The sequence below is a fragment of the Balaenoptera borealis genome (genome assembly GCF_965194805.1).
Source record: "Balaenoptera borealis genome assembly, chromosome: 16".
NCBI classification, from domain to species: domain Eukaryota; kingdom Metazoa; phylum Chordata; class Mammalia; order Artiodactyla; family Balaenopteridae; genus Balaenoptera; species Balaenoptera borealis.
The window spans coordinates 44,162,489-44,179,685 of record NC_138872.1 but is presented as its reverse complement, the minus strand read 5'-3'; the positions used below and the strand labels follow the sequence as shown (position 1 = coordinate 44,179,685).

Below are 17,197 nucleotides of genomic sequence, written 5' to 3'. Positions count from 1 at the left end.
GGCAGCCGGGAGGTTGCTTTCCGGGCCTCGGCCCCAGCACCGGGGATCGAGGCATCGCACCCCTGGGCCGCACCCCAGCCTGGGCCCTGTCCTGGGTTCGGGGGCCCCAAGGGCCCATGCAGTGGAGCCTGAGCCGCGCGTGTTCTCAGTTCTTTGAGGGGAAGGAGCTGCGGTTGAAGCAGGAATACTTCGTGGTGGCCGCCACCCTCCAAGACATCATCCGGCGCTTCAAGTCTTCCAAGTTCGGCTGCCGCGACCCCGTAAGGACCTCCTTCGAGACGTTCCCAGACAAGGTGCGTGTGTAGAGGGGTGAGTGCTGTGCCGGAGACGGGCTGTTCCCGGACTGGGCCTCCTCCTTCCAGCTGCAGTGGGGGCGGGGCGGGAAGCCACTCCCCAACCTGGGCCTCCTCGTGCCCGGGGACCAGGCCGCTTCCTCCTCGACCAGGGCTGCCCTGGGCCTCAGGAGGCGTCGAGGCAGCAGGGAACGCTGTGAAAGGCTCTGTCGGGCCAAGCGGCCGGTTTGCAGGCTCAGTTCAGTAATCTGAACACAACCGGCCAGTGTCCGTCAGGCAGGAGCAGCGTTCCAAGGCGGGGAGGGCTCTGGACGCGTGCTGCGGGGCTGGCCTGCGGGTCCTCCACCCTGACCTCCTCCCTGCTCCTCCGCGGCTTTCCATGCTGGGCCCGGAGCCCGTGCAGCGCCGTCCGCTTCCTGCTGCCAGCCCTATGGCCAGGCTCCTCGGGGCGGCAGCCGAGGACCCCAGTTCTGCACACGCAGGCAAGGGACTGAAGGGGTCACCCCGTGTAAACGCAGGTGGCCATCCAGCTGAATGACACCCACCCGGCCTTGGCCATCCCTGAGCTCATGCGGATCCTGGTGGACGTGGAGAAGGTGGACTGGGACAAGGTGAGCCCGAGCGCCCGAGCGCAGTGTCCCCGAGCACCGGGGCACGGGGTGACCTCCCCGCCTCTCCCGACAGCTGGTCCTGGGACGCAGAGGGAGGCCTCTCTGGTGGCCTCGGGACAACAGAAGGAAGTTGTCCCTGGGAAGACGGGGCTATGAGGAGAAGGACGTTCCAGGAGCGGGTCTGGGGTTTCTCCCAAGGGCAGGACACAGTGAGTGGGAGCAGCCGTTTAAAGGCCAGAGAAGGGTGGTTTTTCTGGAAGACAAGAAAAGGATTCCGACACTTCTGAGAGCTTCTCACCTATGTTTTTTCATCTTAGAATTGTGGTGAAAAACCCAGAAGTGTTCAGTTTAAAGAAATACTTTGTTTACACATTTATAGGCTTGTTCTCCCTGCTTCACTTATTTTGGTCCTAGATTCTTTAGTGGGATTTTGTTGATCTCATTTACTTAAATCAACATATAAAACCATTTTACCCCATTTTTTAGCACCAGAGCCCCTTTCTGGTTTGGGGCTGCACTTCTGGGTGGGGCTGGGCAGACCCTGTTCACCCCTGGCCAGCGGAGGGCAGGGCCACACACTTTACCAGTTTTCTCTGGACTGTGGCTGTGAAGTCAGTTTGGTGGAAATAAAGCAAAGCTGCCTGGAGCTCTGTCTGGTTTACAGAGGAAAGTTGCGGTGGTTCCCAGGTAGCAGGTAAGGTGCTCATTTCTGCTTGTGCTCTGGGTCAGGATGTGAGGTGCACGTGGGGCGCGTCAGGACAGTGAAGGGCGCAGGGCTCACTGTGGGTTTAGGAAGTTCTGGGCCCCGGAGAGCAGAACCGTGCGGGGCCTTTCCTGGTGGCATCTGAACACCTGCCTCTGACCCTACACGTTCCCCTCACCTTGGCATCTGGCCACGAGCTGCTTTTTTCTGAATAAAACATTGGGGTGTTCTGGAATGTTGTAGGCCTGGGAAATCACAAGGAAGACCTGTGCATACACCAACCACACGGTGCTGCCCGAGGCCTTGGAGCGCTGGCCTGTGTCCATGTTTGAGAAGCTGCTGCCACGGCACCTGGAGATCGTCTACGCCATCAACCAGAGGCACCTGGATGTGAGCACGCCCTTCCTGTGGTGATGCGGGCAGGGGAGAGGGCTGCCCTGCTCTGACGGGCCCTCCTCTGCCCTCCACGTCAGATCGTCTGGCCCGGGACAGGTGCTTTACTTCTTGAAGGGAATAGCCGTTCAAGAAGAGGACTTTGGGGTCTGGGGCTGTCACTTGGCAGAGCTGTTGGCTGGTCCCCACGCTTGGACCCCTGCTGCGTGGTGGGGAGTCTTCTCATTTCTGAGCAGGTTCAGATGTGAGTGTCTGTTCCTGGAATGCCAGAGGCCTTTGTCCTGAGACATCACTGCAGCGTTTGGGTGATTTGGAAACAAATCACCTTTGTCTTTCCTCTGTCACCCACAGAAAGGATAGTGGTACAAGCACAGGGGAACTTAGAATTCAGGTGTGATTATAGTTCATTTTTTTAATCTTTCGGTGAAAGAGTAGCTATTCTCACTGGTAGACTGCGGTTACACCCTGCCTGGGCCAGCGGGCAGCATCCCCATCTCTTCCTGTACAGCACACGGCGCCTCCTCAGCCCCTCCGAGCCCACGGGCCGGGCCCGCTGCCCCCAGGCCGAGGCAGACCTTTGCCCGGGGCCCAGTCAGGCTGGGCTGCAGCCGCCCTGGGCCTTTCTTAGGGAAAGCAGCCCCCCGCCCTCCTGCTCACTGCTCTGTCTCGGCAGCACGTGGCCGCCCTCTTCCCCGGGGATGTGAGCCGCCTGCGGAGGATGTCCGTGATCGAGGAAGGGGACTGCAAGCGGATCAACATGGCCCACCTCTGTGTCATCGGGTCGCACGCTGTCAACGGCGTGGCGAGGATCCACTCGGAGATCGTGAAGCAGTCAGTGTGAGTGGGGCCTGCGCTTGCCTGCGCCAGGGCGAGTGGACGGCCAGAGCGCGGCGGTGGGAGGGTGAGGCCCCGACTCGGTGCACGATGCTGGCGAGCCGAGCCCTCTTGTCACCAGGAGCCCTTCCCGTTGTCTGCGTTCTCGGTCTGTCCAGGCAGAGGCTCTCCTTCTGGAGCGCGTGCCGCTGGCTGTGGGCCTCGGTGCCCCGCCTGGGGACAAGAGTCCTGGGCCCCGCCAGGGTGAAGGTTAGGGTGTGACGGGCTGGGGGCTCGTCCCCGAGAGGAAGGAGGAATTCTTAGGTCAGATTCCCTGCTTCTGCCCCCTCTTTGTGGGATGTGGTCTTGGAATTCCTCCTTTCCATCCTCGCCCCAGACCTGTGGAGCGCCTCGTGTGAGCGCCCGGCAGTCCTGGACGGGTCTGTCCGTGTGGCGGCTTCCGTGTCCTCGGTGCTGGCCTGAGGCTTTGTGTGATGTACTGTTTAATCCCCACTGTCCGTCCACTCTCCACTGTCACGACGACTGGGAGGTGGCCAGGCTCCAGCCACATGCTGGCGTGGAGTTGGGCTCCTTGGGGGATGGAACAGAAAGGCTGGGCTCTGGATCGCCCAGGGGCTCCCTTCAGAGGGCCTTGTGCCTCTCGCTCACCTTGTTTGAAACAGCGCTTGTGACAGTTGCCCGTTGTCTGCGTTTTTAGCTTTAAGGACTTTTACGAGCTGGAGCCAGAGAAGTTCCAGAATAAGACGAATGGCATCACGCCCCGACGGTGGCTGCTCCTGTGTAACCCGGGGCTGGCGGACACCATCGTGGAGGTGAGGCCGGCGCCTCTGAGCCCACCCGGAGCTGTGGGCAGGCAGAGCGGCCGCTGCCTGGGGCCGTGTGGGCGGCGACCCGCTCCTCTGTGTGTGGACAGCGATGGCTCCTGGACGGTGCGGGCGGTGGGGACCCACTGTCGCCCCGGGTGTGGGGGGCCGGGCGGTCGGTCAGCAGCCCTGGCGGCCTGTGCATGAGTTCAGAGGGGAAGTCCTAGGCTTCAGGCCCAGCTGCCCCTGAAGAGGTTTGTGAGCCAGGGACGCGGTCGTTGTTGACTTGTTCCCGTGCTCACGTGCTCAGCGAGGAAGGAGACAAGTTACTCAGGGGCCAGGCCGCATGCTGGACATGGGGATGCGGGGGTGGGTGCTGGGGGGCGGGCTGTGTGTCAAGGAGGCTTCTCTGGAAAGGGACGGCAGAGCCGAGGTCTGCCTGCCCAGTTACTGGGAGGGCCCGGGAGCAGCGCTGCAGGGACGTGACCACCCGCAGCCTGGCTGTTGCGGCCTCGGTGCAGGGCGAGGCCACGGAGACGGCCCAGGTGTCTGGAGGCCAGGAGTTTTCCTCTCGGTCCTAAATTAGAAACAGGGAGACTGAAGCTGGGGTTCGTTTGGAAACAGCGCTGTGCTGCAGCGTCGGGGGCAGGGTGGGGTGCCCAGGCCGGGCGGGAGTGGCCAGAAGGCCTCTGTCCATTCGCAGTTCTGGCGGGTATGGGCCTTGGGGGTGGGCGGAGACAGGCCCCCAGGTTTCAGGCCTGTGGGGAGCCGGGGGAGGCGCATGCGTTTGAGGGCACGTTTCAGTGGTCGGGACTTGACTGGCGCCGGGTGTGCGGTGTTTCCTGGGAGGGGCTGTCGTGGGAGAGGAGCGGGCCTGGGGCTGAGGGGGGGGAGAAGAGGTGCGGAAACCGCGTCTCCCTTATGGCTCGGCAGAGAATCGGGGAGGGTTTCCTGACGGACCTGAGCCAACTGAAGAAACTGCTGCAGCTGGTCAGTGACGAGGCACTCATCAGGGACGTGGCCCAGGTCAAGCAGGTAGGCCCGGTGAGGGGCCCATCCCCCCACTCAGCCTTGCAGAGGGGGCCCCGCTGACCCCTGAGCGCACCGCCGCCCCAGGTCCGGAGGAGAGCTCGTCTGGAGGGAAGCAGTGGGAATCGATGCAGGTCTCGCGTCTGCACTTGACATGCTGTCCACACACCTGGGCCTCCCTGTGGCCACCTCACCGCCAGGCGGCCTGGCCCACTGGGCAGCCTTTGAAGACCGAGACTGACCCTCCACTGTGCCAACAGCCTGGCCTCGGGGGCCCAGAAATAGTCTTCGTTTTGGAGTCTCGCCCCCGCCCCAGGTCTCCTCGTCTCTCTGCTTTTCTCATCCTTTGCTCCTCTTCCTGGGCTTGCATGTCTACTTTCCTGTTTATCTCCGTGCTCTCATGCGGATCCACTTTCAGGATCACGCTTCCCCCTTCTGCCCACCAGGCTCCGGTGACCTTCTGTGTCCCTCTGTGTCTTCCCTGGGGTGGCAGCACGTCCTGGGCATCCCCTCCCTGCTGCGTCTCTGACACCAGCCCTGGGGGCTCGGCCCTGTGAACATCCCCCCATCCTTACCTCTGTTCTCCCAGGAAAACAAGGCGAAGTTCTCTGCCTTCCTGGAGAAGGAGTACGGGGTGAAGGTCAACCCCTCGTCCATGTTCGACGTGCACGTGAAGAGGATCCACGAGTACAAGCGGCAGCTGCTCAACTGCCTGCACGTGGTCACCCTGTACAACCGTGAGTGCTCCGCCCCTGCGCCCCACCCACCCTCCGACCAGGCCTTTTTCTCACATGGCCACTGGGGAGGACATTGCACATTCATTTTGAGTGGCACCTTCTGGTTTTCTGTGTTCAGAGCAGAGCAGCTACAAGGAGTGAGACGTGAACTCAGAGGTTGGGGAGCTTGAGGCCCAGGGGCTGCACCTCCTCCAGAGTGGAGGCTTGGGGGTACTTGGAGGCTGGGTTTTAGGTCTGGTGTAACATTTCTTTCATACTTAGTTATTATCGTTATTAGACTCCTCTCAAGTTATTTGGAGAGATTATACTTAGCAGGTGAGGCATTTGAAGTATACTCATAGAAGATGAAATAGTATGTTACATCTATACACCTTAAACTATTTAAGTGGCATTTGATTTTGAAGCACATGTGAATCAAAGACCCACCTAAAAGTAACTATGAACATTTGCTACTTCTATAAATAAGATAATAAAGCCTCAAGGAAAAATTTGGTTCTTTTTTTTTTTTTTTTTTTTAAGTTATTTATTTTTGGCCACGTTGGGTCTTCGTTGCTGTGCACGGGCTTTCTCTAGTTGCAGCGAGCGGGGGCTACTCTTCGTTGCGGTGTGCGGGCTTCTCATTGTGGTGGCTTCTCTTGTTGCGGAGCACGGGCTCTAGGTGTACCGGCTTCAGTTAGTTGTGGCACGTGAGCTCAGTAGTTGTGGTGCACGGGCTTAGTTGCTCCGCGGCATGTGGGATCTTCCCGGACCAGGGCTCGAACTGTGTCCCCTGCATTGGCAGGTGGATTCTTAACCACTGCACCACCAGGGAAGCCCAAAACTTGGTTCTTAAAATCTTGTAATGTAGTAAAGCAAATACTAATTTTGAAAATGAAGGAACCAAATACTTTCCAAGACGCAGAGCTCCCCTCGAGGACATGAGGTCTCCAGTTGCCAGTGAGGGAGACTCTGTCTTGAGGGATCCGCTCGCTCGTGAGACAGTGAAGTGACAGGACGGATGCTAGTTTGGGTTGAGTGGTTCTGACCCGACCCTCAGAAAAGGCCCAGGTGAGGGCCCTCCTGTGTGTGTGGCTGAAGGGGGTGCCTCCCGGGCCAGAAACGGCAGTTCACGGAGACTTCGTTTTGTGCTCTTTGCCGTGGTTTTCTTCTGCAGTTGTGATTTTTCTGCATTTTCTTTGTCGTTTCCCCGGCGGTGTCCCCGAGTCCCCTGCCTATGAGCAGCAGGGCCAGTCGCTGGGTGGCCTGCCCTTCCTCCCATCACCTCTTGTGGCTGGTGCCTTCCTGCTGCCCAGGGTGCTGCTTCTGCTCGGCTTGTGAGCGCCCGGGGCGCCCGCGGCATTCCGATGGGGCCGTCAGGGCACGTGTCACCTGCCCGCTCGTCCACCTGCGTGTATGCCGCGCACAACGTGGTGCTGCTCTGCCATCCTCGCCTCGATCTGACCTGGGTTTCAGTCTGCGATGAGACGCCCAGTCCTCTTACAGGGCCGTCCGGTCGCCCTTCTGCCCAGCTCCTGTGCCCCGAGGTCTTCCACGTCCACAGCAGTCTGTGGCCTTTTGCAGGAAGGGTGGTTCCACGGAAGCGATGTTCTCAGTCTCCCATTCTTTCCTTGAGCGGCACCATCTGGAGGGTGGGTCCGGAGTGAGCTGCTCTCTTGGCCTGTGCTCATTCTACTCGGCTGTGTCTTGGGTGCCGGCTGTTGTGGGTCAATTTTCCTGATGCTCGGGCACTCTGAGGATGGTGGTTGATATCTTGTATCATTTCTAGGAAGTTTCCTTGAAATACATTAAAACATGTGTTTGGCTTTCGGCTCCAGTGAGGTGTGTGGTTGGTTTCTTCCACCACCTTCTTTTTGCCTGTTGGTAGCTCTCCCTCCTTTTCTGTTCCATGTTGTCTGCTGGTCCCGCTTCCACGCTGTGTGTGTCTTCTGTGTTTTCTGCGCGTCTCCCCTCCCTCCTGGCTTCTGTGATCGGGCTGCACTCTGTGGGGCGGTTCTGCCTTGTCGCCTGTGTTCTGCTTTCTCCCGGGGTCTTGCGTTTTGGCGCTATGGTTTCCTGTCTGTGTTGACAGTCCTCACAGGTTGGGGACTCACAGGGAGGCTGCTTCCACTTCCCTCGTCTGTGGCAAAGCTGTGTGTTCGGGTTGGTCGCTTGTGTCTGAGGAGCTGCGTCAGGACTCTGGCCGGGCCTCGTGAGCTCAAGGCAGCCGCAGGCCTCCCCAGCTTGTGACACCTCTCTGGGGCTCCAAGTCCAGGCTGGCTCAGGAGGCGTCATGGCCCTGTGGGCCTCTGTCCACGAGGATGTCCAGACCCCCTTTCCGAGGTTTCCCTGTAGGAGGGGTGCCGACAGGGTCTGCCCGCCCGGCCCCCTGGGGCTCTTTCCTGCCTCCCCTTCAGCCCCCAGGAGGCTGGGGTTCCTGAGACCCTGACTTCACAGCCCTGTCTCACACCCATCCCATGACCCGGCAGGACTTGCTCAATGATCTGGAGTCAGCGTATTTTTCTTCTTTACTAGTTTTAGTAAAAATACAGTTTGTGGGTTTTTGGCTTTTTTTTTTCCTGTTCTCTTTGTTACTCTGTCCACAATCTGGAAGCGGGAAGATTCAGAACTAAGGGACGGTCACGTTCCTACTAGAACCTGAAGTCAGAGGTTAAAAATCAGCCGTGACCCTTTAGTGGCTCCTGTAAATCTTGCGGCCGATTCCTGACTCTGGTGAATGCTATCTAGGGCAGCCTGTCACTTCTGTAGACACTCCCTGCCCCCAACCCCCAGCTGAAATCTGGAAACCGGTGGCCTGGTGAGGACACCTCATTCTGCTGGGGCTGGAGGTGAGCTGTCTGCTCCTGTGCAGAAAAGGTCTGGGGGGCTTCTTACCCTCTGTCCCAGTGACGGAGGGGGCTTGGGGTCTCACTGACATCCCTCGCAGGCCGACGGTGAATCATCACCATCCCAAGGTCACCCCATTTTTGAGTACCCATCACACGCAAGGGCCTTCAGTCCTGGTGACCAGACCCAAAGAAGCTCCTGTGTTGGGCTGTTTTGGACGCAAAGGCACAGGTTTTCCACTGAACCTTCTGGAAGAGTCTGCTCCTGGCTGGCCTTCCAAACCAACCTGGACCAAGTGTAGAATTCTGTAAGCGGGAGCTCCTGGCAGTGCAGCACCTGTGTCGGGCTGGCCTCTGAGGACGCTGTCAATGAGGCCTGTCCCAGGGCTCAGGCATGTCTGGCTCCAGGGGCTTCACGTGGCTCTCTTTTGTTTGTCCTGCAGGAATAAAGAAGGACCCAGCCCAGGCCTTTGTGCCCAGGACTGTCATGATCGGGGGCAAGGTGAGGTGACGTCTTCTTTGCTCCTGCTTGGCGCTGGTTGGGGATGCACAAACCACCATGCTTTTCAGCAGTGCCTCTGCGTCGGGGCTGGATGCTGCGGGTGGCCGGGCGCCAACCTGCACACAGAGCCCAGAGGTCCTGGCCCCAGGTGTGCCTCTGGGCCAGGTCAGGCTCCATCAGCTCAGCCACAGGAGGGAGCTGGATGGGGCCCCTGTCTGCCCGGCCCAGGGCAGTGGGGTCCCCAGCCCCAAGGGCCAGTCTCTACTGGGCTTGCTGGCCCCTGCCTCTCATGGGGCGGCACCATTTCTCTGTGTAACTGCCGGCTTTCCACGCCTCCGCTGCACTTGTGTGCCGAGTAGACGTGAGTCGCTGGCTGCTTCCGTCAGCCAGATGTGCGCCTGCTCTCGGCTCAGCCTGGCCTTATTCATTTTATTTACATGTGCTCTTGGACATGGGATCTCAGAGTCCCAGGGTATCGCCGGCAGGCATCAGTGGGTCCCGTCATCGGGCTCCACACTCTAGGGCCTGCGTCCCCACCCTCTGCCACTTTTCCCAGAAGCCTGGGCACAGCTGCTTCACGGGGGCTGCAGGTGGGCCCAGGACTGTCCTCGCCTCTTACTTGAGCACATATGAAGGTGGAGGCACCTCACGGGCAGGCCCGTCTTGTTCTGTCTCTGCCACCGTCCCCCGGCCCACTGACTCCTGATGTTTCTAAAGCAGACTCCGGACAGCATGCTGGGGTTTTTCTTCTCTTTTTTTAACTTGTCTATTTTATACATATTAGTGTATATATGTCAATTCCAATCTCCCAATTCATCCCACCACCGCCCCACCCCAGCGTGCTGTTTTGTCAGTATTGCCATATGCATTTCTTAGAGATGTGGACTTTCAAAAAGTTAAAAAATGTTAATTTTTTAAAAATTAACATTTTTAAAAAGAGAAAAAAAGAACTGTAGAACATCCACAAACCTGTCCCCCAGACTTTTGCTGAACCATTTCATAGTAGATTACAGACATTATAACACTTCAACCCTAAGAACTTAATCAGTTGTCTTCACAGTGATGTTTTCCTGCAAAACCACACAGCGCCACCATGACACCTAAAACACTTGACAAGAATTCCTCCACATCATTAAATATCCAGCCAGGGCCACATGCAGCTGTCTTGTGACAGCTACAAATATCTTGAGCTTGTTTGAATCAGGACCCAGCAAGGTTCTCACATGGCGACGGGCGGCTGTGTCTCTTAAATCTCTTCATCTATAAGTTTTCCTCCATATCCCCCTCTTTTTTCCCCCTGCAATTTGTTACAGAAATCATGTTGTGTGTCTTCCCCAAACCATGTCCCTCTGGTATCTCCCAGTACCTTCCTTGGCTCCCTGCGTTTCCTATAAGTGGGTAGTCAGTTCTCAGAGGTCCTTGTTCCCTCTCTCTCTCCATTTCTGAAAAAACCAACTAGAATCAGAAAACCAAGCCTGAGGCTGACAGATTTGTGCACGTGGGTGAGGTGCCGTCATGAGAGGTGCTCGGTTGGAAACGAAGCGGGTGGGGCGCCGTGCCCCGTGGGTCCGTCTGCCAGGTTGAGGGCAGGACACACAGGGATGCCATGGCCTCAGCCCCCCACCCCCTGCTGGCAGAGCCACTTGGCTGGGTGTGTCCAGGCTGGGCGTGTCCAGCCCAGGCTCCGGCGACCCTGCCCTGCACCTGAGCACAGGGTGTCTGCTGAGCACCCCTCCCCCTTTCCAGGCAGCGCCCGGCTACCACATGGCCAAGATGATCATCAAGCTGGTCACGTCCATCGGCGACGTTGTCAACCACGATCCGGTTGTGGGCGACAGGCTCAAAGTGATCTTCCTGGAGAACTACAGAGTGTCCTTGGCCGAGAAAGGTGAGCCTGCCCTCCCTGGGCGCAGCCAGTGGTCCTCTCTGGTCAGGGCCTGTCTTGCTTTCAAACAGATTAACGGCCCCAACACCAGGCTGCCCAGCCAGAGGGCCCCCCCCTACCCCCGGTCTGGCTCTGGGGGAGCCCTGCTGCCACCACGTTTGTGGGTCATCCTTGGCCTCACACATCCTTGCTCTCTGAACTTCCCACTGCTCCCCCGCCTCGTTCCTCTGCCCCTCAGCTTGGCCTTTCTGCCCCGGGGCTCCCTCTTGCTGGCCCTCGCCGTCCCCCAGAGGATGCTTCTGCTCGTCCCCACCTGTTCACTCTGGCCTCGCGTCCTGCACCTGCTCTGGGAGGGTCTAGCCTGGGGCCACTCCACTTCGGGGGTACTGGGTATGTGTTGCCATCTGGAGAAGGGCCTGTGGCCAAATGTGCCTCGGAGCATAGCTGTCCTGAGCTGGACAGGCCTTTCTAAGCCGGCCACTTCCGGAGACCTGGCCGGAAGTGCTGGGAAACCTGAGCCTGGAATTGTGGCCCGAGTAGCAGCCCCTCTGACCCATGAGACTGTGCGCTGCCCTCCAGCCGTTGAGTGAAGGGCGGGCTCACGCACTCCCTCCTCCTCCACTGCGGCCGGGTCATCAGGACCATCCCTGTGGTCCCGCCACTGCCATGGACCACGTGTGGCTCGGGGGTTGGGTTGGGGTTAGTGTTTCACTGAGCTTCTAAAGCAACTTACGGCCGCCGCCTGGCGCTCCCAGGCCAGTTCCTGCGCTTCCTTAGAACTGACCTTGGGGACAGCCAGCCTGGGGTTGGGCCCCGCACCCTCCCCCAGCTCTTGGACTGGCTGTGGTAACGTGTCCACCATCCCGTCTGCCCATGTCCCTCTGCCTGAGGGGCCGGGGGTGCCTGTGTCTCTATCCTGGCACCTGGACCTGACCTTGAAGAAGGGGCTGGGCTCTGGTCTTGGCTGACCCCGAGTGCCCTTCAGCTGGGTTAGGGAAGCAGCATCAGCTCTGAGGACGAGCTGAGGACGTGGGGGCAGGGATGCCAAGGCAGGCAGGACGGAGGCTGCGTTTCTGCTGCCACATGGAGAAACTCACGCAGGGAACCCACACTTGGGAGAAGCTGCAGGGCCGTGGATGGGGTCGTGTCTTGGCCGCTACGCCAGTCTGTAAACGGCACAGAGTGATGTCGGTGCATGTGGCCACAAGAAGATTGCCCCCCCGCTGTCCCCAGTCCTCTGGTGCTGTGAGTCGGATTCCTCTTTAAGCCATTTAAGGAGCCTGCGGGGCTGATCGAATAAGACAGCAGTGATGTCAGGATACAAGGGAATGATGACACCACCAGGCTTTGGTTTGGCCCTCGTCTGCGGAAGCTTCCACAACAAAGGTCCTTTGCCACCTGCAGGGCTTCTCAGGCGTCTCCACTGTGGATCCTCTGCCTCAGGCTGCCCTGGGTCAAAAAAGGGAGCCGTACAGGTGGTGCGGGCAGTGCGTGGTGTTTCTGTGCTGTTCCCATTGCTCTCGTGTTGAGTGGTTCATGGCTGACGGGTCTTGCTCTCGCCCCCTTGCAGTGATCCCCGCCGCCGACTTGTCACAGCAGATCTCCACCGCGGGCACCGAGGCCTCGGGCACAGGCAACATGAAGTTCATGCTCAATGGGGCCCTCACCATTGGCACCATGGACGGAGCCAACGTGGAGATGGCTGAGGAAGCTGGGGCGGAGAACCTCTTCATCTTTGGCTTGCGGGTGGAGGACGTGGAAGCCCTGGACCGGAAAGGGTGTGTGTCCCTCTCAAGACCTCAGATCTCCTCTACTTGTTTTTCACACCCTTGGATACCTTGAGGGGTCCCAGCCCAGCCTAATTCTGTGCAACTGAAATTGCCCAGTTGCCTAAAATTCTTCAGGGGAGTTGTTGAAGCCTCAGGCACCAGCTGCTGAACCCAAACAGTCAGAACCTTGTCAGCCTGTGAGCGCTGGCCCTTTTGGCCCTGTCCCACGTCTGCCACACGCCTCCCTCTCCCCAGACTCCCTAATGGCTGCAGGGTGTCTCCCCAACCTGGTTTCACATGTCATTTTCTTCTGCAACATCCTGGCACTGGGGGCGGGGGCGGGGCTGCTTGAGCATCCTCTCGAGGAGGACAGCGACAGAGCCATGCACGTGACTTGTATGTCCTCTAGCAATCACGTGTCTGTAACAGTAAAAGGAGGAGGTGGAATTGATGTGCTCACGGCCCATGTCCACCTCCCAGTGCCTGCGGCTGCCAACCCCACCTGGCTGTCCTGGGCCCAGGGCACAAACGGCCTCAGCACCTGCCCATGAGGCTGCCATCTGCCCGCAGGTACAACGCCCGGGAGTACTATGACCGTCTGCCCGAGCTGCGGCAGGCCGTGGACCAGATCAGCAGCGGCTGCTTCTCCCCCAGGGAGCCCCACTGTTTCAAGGGTGTCGTCGACATGCTGCTGAACCACGACAGGTGGGGCAGGCCCCTTGTCCCTCCCCAGTGGGTCAAAGGGTCCCCCTGGTGGGCTGAAAACTGCACATTGTTTGGGGCCAAGCCTGGGCCTCGGTGAGGCTCACCCCCACCTCAGCCCACGGCCAGAGGCTCGGCCGCACCCAGGGCCCGGGGTTTGTGGGGCTTCTGACGGTGCTCAGCAAGCCTGGGGGCCTGGTGGCAGGATTGCCAGCTGCCAGGTCCAGCCCCAGGCCCCCGGCACCAACTGACCTCCTGGACGGGAGTGACAAGCGTCGCCTGGGCGGGTTGGAGGCGACTTCCTTGGGGCAGAGGGAGGCTGGGTTTAACGGGGAGCCCAGGAGTGGTTCAGGTGGAATGAGCTTGTGAGGCCATGAGTTACCACATGGTTGGTGTTCTACGATGAGGCCGTTGACACAGGGTTCTGCTCCCCCCACCCGCCCCGGGGCACAGCCTTGCACAGCACTTGTTACAGGTCGGCAGTGCCTCCTCCTCTGACGACAGGCCTCTTCTCCACCCAGGTGGTAAAAGCTGAGTCTGTCAAAGGCTGAGAATCGACCTCTATTCCACTTTCAGTTCCTTTGGTTTAGTCTGTCACTTTTTGATGAATGCTGTCACCTCTATTCCACTTTCAGTTCCTTTGGTTTAGTGTGTCACTTTTTGACAAATGCTGTCAGCTGGCTTCTGTCAAACCCGATCGTTAACTCCACACACGCCCGGGGCTGGGAGCTTGGCCCTGCTGAGGTCTGTGATCAAGGAGAGACTTTACAGGGTTTTATGAATTGTGTTTCTGACTCAGTCGTAAACAAAACGTGTTTCTGTGTCCATAAATCCTGCACCACCAGTTCTCAGCCCGTGAGACCTGAGAACAGATGGTGATGGAGCCTGTGCTCACCCTGTGCCCTTCCCCTGGAGGTGAAATTGGCGGGAGGCCTCAGCCTGTGCAGCTCTAACCCATGTGCACGGGTTCTTTAAAGAACACTGGGTTAAAATAAGGTTTTTCTAGAATAGCGTCCCCAGGACAGAAGTGTTGCTCACAGAGTAGTCCCCGTGGCCACCCCTGTCCTGCAGAGCATGAGGACGCAGCCAGCCAGGCCCGTTTCCTGACCTCCCTCCCACTTGTCACCCATCCAGCCCAGCTTCCTGTCTCCCATTTCAGGTTCAAGGTGTTTGCGGATTATGAGGCATACGTGGAGTGCCAGGCCCGGGTGGACCAGCTGTACCGGGTAAGGTCCTTGGGCCCTGGCAGGAAAGCAGCAGGGCGTGACTGTGTCCTGCTGTCTCGGGCCACTCCCAGGAGGTCACAGTTCATCTAGTGGCCCAGAGCAGGTTGGGCTTCGGCATTTCCTGCTCGGGGACTGACTCGGCTAGCCCTCTGCCCAGGCTGCTGTCCACACCAGCGCACCTTCCCCTGTAGCCTCTGGGCAGCTGCCACAGAGCGCAGGTGAGCAGGGCAGGAGTTTCCTTCTGGAGGCTCTGCACACCTTAGCCTGCGGTCTGACGGCCCACGTGGGTGTGATCAGGAGAGCCTCAGGTGAGGGATGGGCCTTGTGAGCAGTGAAGACCTTTATGTGCTTAAAATGAGAAGATGAACAATTCTTGTAAAAGTGACAGATCTGACAGCAAGTAGAACAAGGACTTGTAGCTCTAAGGAGCGGAGTTCCTAAGGTGGGGCTGCGGGAGCCAGCTCCCCAGTCCGCGGCCCTGTGTCCCTGCCTTGGCGTGGCCCACAGAGACCGTGCATGTCCAGTGGGGTCTCCTGGGAAGATTCAGCTCCTGAACCTGGGGAGGTAAAGGAGGGTGTTCCACCCTGTGCACCCAGCCAAGGACGGCAGCAGGAGGGGACACTAGCGATGGGGGCGTGACTGTGCAGTTGTTGGGTCAGATGGTTCATGGCCCAGGTCGTTAAAGCAGATTCTTGGATGCGGCCTGAGGGGTTTGGGTGTCTGAGTTGTTGCCCACGTCTCACCCCTCCCGCTCCCCCCACTCGAGGAAACAGCCCCTGATATTCCCTCCTGTGACAGAACAGGAGGGGGCCTAGAAACCGAGTGATCTTCTGGGCTCCGGGAGGAACCTTTGCTTTCCTTTCGGGGAGGCCCCTCCTGGTGCTGGCTGCAGTCTGGGGGCGCATACTCCTCTGGTGGAGTGTCTGTGCATTGTGTGTGCCGCACCCCAGCAGGACCTCTGTCTAGTCATCTGGAAACTTTCCTGGTGGGTGGGCCCCCTTCCCGGTGAACTCTTGGTTGTAGAGTGCTCGTCATCCGTCAGGCTGCCCAGGGCCTAAGTGCATCTGGGAACAGCCTGAGGTCACCGAGCACCCGCTTCCCTCTGCAGAACCCCAAGGAGTGGACCAAAAAGGTCATCAGGAACATCGCCTGCTCGGGCAAGTTCTCCAGTGACCGGACCATCACGGAGTACGCCCGGGACATCTGGGGCGTGGAGCCCTCTGCCCTGCAGACCCCGCCCCCCAGCCTCCCCAGAGATTAGGCCCCCGCCCTCGCCCTCGCGACCAGAGGCGTTTGTTTTCTTGCTGACTCTGCCCGTTTCCAAGCACTTTGCCAGCACCCTGCTTTTTTCAGTGCTGTTTCCGGGAGGGCCATAGGGATCCGGGTGGTGGCCTTCAGGGGTTGGGTTGGGGGAAGATGCTGAGGTGAGATGCTCCCCCGTTCCCTGCAGGAAAGCGGAGCCCGCAGCACTGAGCAGGGCAGTTGGCCTGCTGCTTTGCCCACCTGCCCCTTGGAGGTGCGGGAAGGTGGACTTGTCTGCTGTGCTCCTCGCAGCCTTGCACACACCTTGTGTGAGCTCGTTTTTAGTTCTGAGCCTCTGGATTCTGGGGTCCGGCCAGGTAGCCGTGGTAAAGCCTGGGGCGGTGTATGTTTGTGCAGCACCTGGGCTGGCCGTCCAGTGTGGCCCCAGTCCTCCCTGGCCCAGCTCTGCCTCCTGGCCATGCAGGGAGGGTCCAGTGTGCTAGGCCATGTCCTCATAGCTGCTGTGTGGGCACCCTGCCCGGGGTTTCCAGATTGATCAGATAAAGAGGCCCCAGGACAACTGAGAGTGACATTGGGGACGACACCTGTGTCCAGCATCTAGGGAGCTTTGGCTGGGACAAGGCTGGCTGATGCAGAATTGGTTTGGTTTTGCTTTTTCATAAGATTTTTCACAAGGAAATGAAACTAGCTGAAGCCTTTCCTTGTTTTAGCAACTAAAAATAGCCCTTTTGAAGTTTAGTGCCTGGGGAGGCAATGCTGAGATGTTCTCACCTGGCCCTGGGGACCCAGGTGGGGTCCCCACCTCTGCTGAGTGAAGCTGAACACCCAGCCCCGCTGCAGATCTGTGCCCTCCCTGTGCCTGTCGAGTCCAGGAGGGTGCGTTTCTGGTCTCTCAGGAGGCCAGCCTTCCTCCTTCCAGCAGCATGACAGGCTGGTCTGGAAAAGGACTGAGTGGGCCCAGAGGAGCCCACTTTTCATTCTGCCCAGAGAGCAGGCTGGTGCTGGGGAGGGCGGGTGAGCAGGTGGGAAGGACAGGGCCAGGGAGCAGGCAGGAGCTGCGGGCGGAAGCTTCCTGAGGCTGTCTCATCAAATGCTGGACCTGGGTGGCACAGGGTCCCGCCCTCATCCCCGTCCTGACTGCTCACCTCACCAGAGGCGTGAGGGTCTGTGGTTGCATCCCCAGCACCCTCTGCTGCCCGTCCCTTAGGCCGAGTGTAACCATCACTGTGCCCCTCACTGTCACTGCCTCGTGAGAGAAATGATTAAACCTTCCTGCTTGTGCTCAGTTGATCTGGCCTCTGTGTGTCACTCTTGTGCCCAGGGCAGTCCATGTCCCAGCCGGGCTAAATTATGGTCCATCATTCCAGGACTGAGAACAGAAAGTTCTCTCACCCCCAGCTGTATGTGGGACTTAGAGCCACAAGTGCCTGAACCGTCAAACCCAGCCACTTGGAAAACTGTCTCCTGGGTGTTGGCATTTTTGGTGTGAATTGTACTGGTTTTTGCACCCATCTTTTGCTACCCACTCCTGGTCCTGGGAAGTGGAACGCCCTGGGGACCAAAACTCTCCCCCCACCCCAAATTGTATGGCTGCAGGTTAAATCAAAAACCCAGAGGGATATGAC

At 58.9% G+C, this 17,197-nt stretch overlaps 2 protein-coding genes across 4 annotated transcripts in view; one reads left to right on the top strand and one right to left on the bottom strand.

Annotated features, from left to right (window-relative positions):
- The window catches only part of PYGB (glycogen phosphorylase B), a 53,507-nt gene extending 36,645 nt beyond the window's left edge, over window positions 1-16,862 (top strand). The window contains exons 8-20 of the mRNA XM_082359020.1: window positions 150-293; window positions 812-904; window positions 1,851-1,997; window positions 2,674-2,837; window positions 3,532-3,646; window positions 4,571-4,672; window positions 5,256-5,403; window positions 8,669-8,727; window positions 10,474-10,615; window positions 12,183-12,390; window positions 12,952-13,086; window positions 14,243-14,309; window positions 15,418-16,862. Coding sequence (XP_082215146.1) covers window positions 150-293; window positions 812-904; window positions 1,851-1,997; window positions 2,674-2,837; window positions 3,532-3,646; window positions 4,571-4,672; window positions 5,256-5,403; window positions 8,669-8,727; window positions 10,474-10,615; window positions 12,183-12,390; window positions 12,952-13,086; window positions 14,243-14,309; window positions 15,418-15,570 — 1,677 coding nt within the window. The 3' untranslated portion in view covers window positions 15,571-16,862. The remainder of the gene's footprint in view (window positions 1-149; window positions 294-811; window positions 905-1,850; window positions 1,998-2,673; window positions 2,838-3,531; window positions 3,647-4,570; window positions 4,673-5,255; window positions 5,404-8,668; window positions 8,728-10,473; window positions 10,616-12,182; window positions 12,391-12,951; window positions 13,087-14,242; window positions 14,310-15,417) is intronic.
- Window positions 14,331-17,197, bottom strand: part of ABHD12 (abhydrolase domain containing 12, lysophospholipase) — a 73,201-nt gene continuing 70,334 nt past the window's right edge. The window contains exon 14 of one of the 3 annotated variants that reach the window (XR_014235379.1): window positions 14,331-14,865. Coding sequence is in view for 1 of the 3 variants with exons in the window: in XM_082359098.1 (XP_082215224.1) it covers window positions 14,853-14,865 (13 nt within the window). In the remaining 2 variants the exon portion in view is untranslated. The remainder of the gene's footprint in view (window positions 14,866-17,197) is intronic. The other 2 variants (XR_014235380.1, XM_082359098.1) reach the window with 2 other exon arrangements.